This window comes from Oryza brachyantha, chromosome 8 (assembly GCF_000231095.2).
Source record: "Oryza brachyantha chromosome 8, ObraRS2, whole genome shotgun sequence".
Classification (NCBI taxonomy): domain Eukaryota; kingdom Viridiplantae; phylum Streptophyta; class Magnoliopsida; order Poales; family Poaceae; genus Oryza; species Oryza brachyantha.
Window position 1 is genome coordinate 3,756,258 of NC_023170.2, and position 4,473 is coordinate 3,760,730.

Below are 4,473 nucleotides of genomic sequence, written 5' to 3' on the forward strand. Positions count from 1 at the left end.
TATATATATTTATTAATAAATAAAGCTAAAATGTACTGTGATATGAAACGAACGTAGTAATTATTTGCATCTCCCTGGTTACAGACCATATGGATACTAACAAATTTAGACAATACATATAAATTATATATATTCATAATTCATAAATAAATCTAAATAGGACTAAAATGTACTATGATACGAAACAAACGTAGTAATTATTTGCATCTCTCTGATTAAAAACCAGAAGCATCCTCTTCTTTCTACCATCATCTTCAGTGGTGCAATCTAGATCCTCCCCCATATCTAAAAAAACAGTACTAAAATTCTCGATCATGTCGACTATTGTTTCTGTTTTGCACCGACTATTTTATTCTTATACTGTATTATATTGAAATACAACCGAAATGGCATATGCCTTTTTTACAGTTCTAGCTTTAGAAATTTTTTTACCACGAAAAGGCAGGAGAGCTTCATACTTTCGATTTTCATTAAAAGAAAGATTACTTACAAGAAAATAATGTACATAAATAAATTTAACTGAGATTATTAGCCATGTTGTTCACATTTATTTATCAGCTTCCTTTGCCGTATGCACATGTAGACCAAAATTTCCCTTGAAATGAAACTTCCATAAACTTGTTTGGGACAATGCTACTGAAAATTAAATCATTAATTTCTTTCTCACCTTATACTCCAAGATATCATTGCCACCACTTCAACAAAAAAATAATATCTAAATTGTCTTGTAGATGTCATGATCATATTTACAAAGTTCATATGGAATTGCCTTTGAATTCCATACAATGCCTTCAAGAAGGAAGCGAACCGTTAGTGCTAGATACAACCAACTATGACCGGACTTAGAAATTTAACTCTAGAGTCAAAGAATTGGTGATCAAAGCACCACCTAGACAAAGCCTCCAATAGTTTTGCCCTCTCATCATGAGATATTACTGTCATATCTTTCAAACTTTGTCCTCTCAAAATGCACATGCCCCAAATCCATAAGGCTAATCTAAAAATGGATGAGAAGTCGTTATATGAAATACTTTGAATTGAATCCAAGTTGACTTTGGTCTATAGGAATATATGAACAATCCTGCCTAATGATGATGAAAAACGTCATTCCAAGAAGTAAATACCAAAGAGACTATCATGCCACTAGGTTAAGAAGAATGCCAACCTTCTCCAATTGTGTTGGAATGAATCCCAACCTACCAGTAGGCCACACCACCAAGGCATCAATCATAGCTAAGCCTTGAGCCCTTGACTCTGGCATAGCTCCAAGAGGCAACCCCCTTCTCCTGCAATGACTGAAGGCAGTCGGCCACTTCCACTCCTCTCCCTCCCGTCACCAATGTCATACCTATGAGCCTACAACAATTCATCTATTGTACATCTTTCTTTCCACATGCATCCTTCACCACCAGCATTGTCCCTACATCCAATGATGAAAGGAACCCTCTACCCCCATTGACGCCGTCCATTGCTCTAGTTCATCCCCCTCTTATCTCCTCTCCATTCCTTACCATGCTAGCAGCCATGCATACTAGCAACATTACATCCTTTTAGCTATCCTTAGTAACAACATTGAATCAATTGCATAAGAGCTAAAAATTTGTCGATTAAACATATTTTCTAGCAATATTGCATCATTTTAGCTGCCCTTTCCGATTTTTATTTAGTTTGAGGTGGATAAATACAAGGAACACAACTTTGGTCCTATATAAAAAATATAAAAAAACACACACACAACATGGATGACCAGATTACTCCAGAAGCTCCACACCCATCATGCAATTGTCACAAAAGACACCAAACCAAAGTAATAATTAGGGCATGATGACATCCACAGGCCTATCAAAGATCCAGCTAAACGGAACTGTCTTGGGCCTCTTCCTCATTTGGGCCGCTCTGTCCTGGGCCTTCTCCTCCATCCTCCGGATCTTCTGCGGCAGCGCGCACACGTAGTCCCTCGCGCGCCGCCCCTCGCCGGAGAGCCCCGCCTCCAGCTCCTCCACGCGCCACCGCCGTATCAGGTGCTCGAGGATTCCACGGTAGTCGGACGCGGTGTACGTGCCGGCCTGCTGCGCGGCGGCGGCGTAGTGCGCGAACAGGTCGGCGTCGCGGCCGTCGTCCATGAGCGCGGCCGGCATGGTGATCCGGCGGCGCATCATGTACGCCAGCGCGCGCACGGTTGTGTCAGGGTCGGCCTCGAGGAGCCTCTCGACGACGCGGGTGTAGGCGGCCTCGTGCCGCTTCTCGTCGGCGGCGATGGCGCCGCAGATGCGGGCGAGCACGGCGTCGCCGTGGGCGAGGACGTTGCGGGCCGTGTTGCCGTGGGAGATGGCGGTGGCGCGCTCCTGGAAGGCGACGTAGATGAAGCCGTGGTAGGGGCTCGCCGGCGCGTGCATGGGCATGCCGGAGCTGATGAGGCGGTGCACGGTGCGCTCCACCTGGCGCATGTCGAGGCGGCCGGAGAGGTACATGTACCGGTTGAGCAGGTCGCCGTGGCGGTTCTCCTCGGCGGTCCAGCCGCGGATCCAGCGAGCCCACGCGGTGTCGTCGACGCCGGTGACGTCGCGCGCCGCCTGAAACCGGTTCGCCATGCTCTGGTACGTCGGCAGCGCCTCCTCCGTCACCATGTTCCCCACCAGGCACACCAGGTGCGCGTCCGGCACGCCGGCCGCCCGCTCCCGGAGCTCGACGCACGCCGCGTGGAACCCGTCCGCGCCCAGCTCCGCCGCGTCGGGCACCATGTCCGCCGGCTGCCACGCCGCCTCCACCGGCTTGAGCAGCGGCAGCACGTGCTCCTCCACCCACGGCTCCATCTGGTCCAGCACCTCCAGCCTCTCCGGCGCCAGGCACCTCCTCAGCTCCCGCGCCTCCTCGCCCTCCGCCTCCCGCCGTGTCAGCGCCCCGCCGCCGACGCCCGCCGTCGCCACCGCCGCCGCCGCGCTCCTCCTGCACCGCCTGCTTCGCACCGCCACGTCAACGCCGGCCATGCACGCACACACTACTCACCACACTAGTGACACTGACAGTTAAAAACCTTACCAGAATCGGACAGTGGCGGTTGCCGGCCGTGGCTTCCACTGACGGCCGTTGCTGTTCGGATATCCAAACCTGCTCGCCGCCACCAAGGTGCACGTCGCTGCAGCCGCCATTGTCGAGCTAGCAAGCACGCTAGCTACCACTGGAATGGTCTGATCAGAGACAAGAACGACGACGGCGACGGCGACGGCGAGCCGGCTGAATTTGGATGATAACTATATATGGATGCCACCCTTGCCTTGAATACATACGTTCGTCTCACTCTCTACACACATATATATAGCTTGGGTGAATTTGATTAAATACAAATTTTGTTTAATTAATTAGGATTTATTTTTAATTAATTGGTTGGTGGCTGGCTGCTGCGTGCCTCGGTATATATCGTGCCGTGCAATGACCGTTTTTTTAAAAAAATTTAAGCAGATTCTGCATGCTGGAGGGTTGAAACTGAAATAGTTGTTCTGCAGGTTGCATATTTTTCTTTCGATTTGGAAGGATACTCGGCTAACATTTGGAAACGTGGGGCTAAGCTTACCGTCCAAATTAAGGCTTTGCCAAGAAGAGGATTAAACTAAAAGGTAAGCATCGACGTCATGGGCTAATTAAGCCTGTCGCCCTCACAATTGATGCATGAAGAATCAACAGGGTCATGATCCTCGGATCTTGTTTGAGCTTCTCTTTAAAGCCTCAGCGAAGTTACTCTTGCAACCAAAAACAATTTCCCACTTTTTAGAACTCCAGAAATAATCGCCTCCATTCTTTTCGCTTAGAGCATTTTTATCATCCTTGAGAAGGTACTATGAGATACCACTGTTTTTTATGTAAATTTTGGTATATAGAAAACAGTGATATCTCGTTGTACCTCTTTAAAGATGGGAAAAATGTTCTTTCGCTTATGATTATGCTCATAAGTCAAAATTTAAACTTTTAACCTTAAATAAAAAGTTAGGTTTCCTTATAGTATTTTATTTTTTTTAAATCGCTAATAACATACGTATAAAAGTTTTATTTATAAATTATTTTTTATTTATAAACGCGAACTTCCATTTATTTCTCTGATAAGTCAAAGGTAGGCATCGACTTCTAGGAATACTGTGCCACGTCATACTGTCTAGCTGGTGACTAGAACGGCAGTTGTGATTATGTGCAAAAGTTTTCGGGATGAGTTGTTTTTTCCCTTCATTTATTTGTGACTTTGTTTCCTATTTTTTTCGATTTTCTCTTATTGCATTTGAAACTTTCCAAGAGTTTTTCATGAATATGTATTATACATTGATGATACTCCTTGATATACGATCATACTTGTGATTCACCCGCAATACTATATTATACCATGACGTTGATGATACCTGAAATTAAGGGTCATACAAATATCATGATATATTAATACCTGAAAGATATTATACAAGTAACATGATATCTTTAGCATAATTTTGC

At 45.9% G+C, this 4,473-nt stretch overlaps 1 protein-coding gene across 1 annotated transcript; it reads right to left on the minus strand.

Annotated features, from left to right (window-relative positions):
* Nucleotides 1-1,625: 1,625 nt before the first annotated feature.
* On the minus strand, nt 1,626-3,259 carry LOC102722516 (acyl-[acyl-carrier-protein] desaturase 7, chloroplastic). The gene is made up of 2 exons (XM_015840036.2): nt 3,040-3,259; nt 1,626-2,955 (listed from the first exon to the last, which is right to left on the minus strand). Exons 1-2 carry the CDS (start codon nt 3,147-3,149, stop codon nt 1,815-1,817), a joined length of 1,251 nt encoding a protein of 416 aa, XP_015695522.2. The 5' UTR covers nt 3,150-3,259; the 3' UTR covers nt 1,626-1,814.
* Nucleotides 3,260-4,473: the final 1,214 nt, after the last annotated feature.

What these genes read in the sequence shown, in the direction of transcription:
- LOC102722516 (XM_015840036.2), bottom strand. Translation starts at nt 3,149, where the DNA reads ATGGCGGCTGCAGCGACGTGCACCTTGGTGGCGGCGAGCAGGTTTGGA. An exon ending in ACCGCCACTGTCCGATTCTG is followed by an intron (nt 2,956 to 3,039) that starts GTAAGGTTTTTA and finishes GGTGCGAAGCAG; the next exon opens with GCGGTGCAGGAGGAGCGCGG.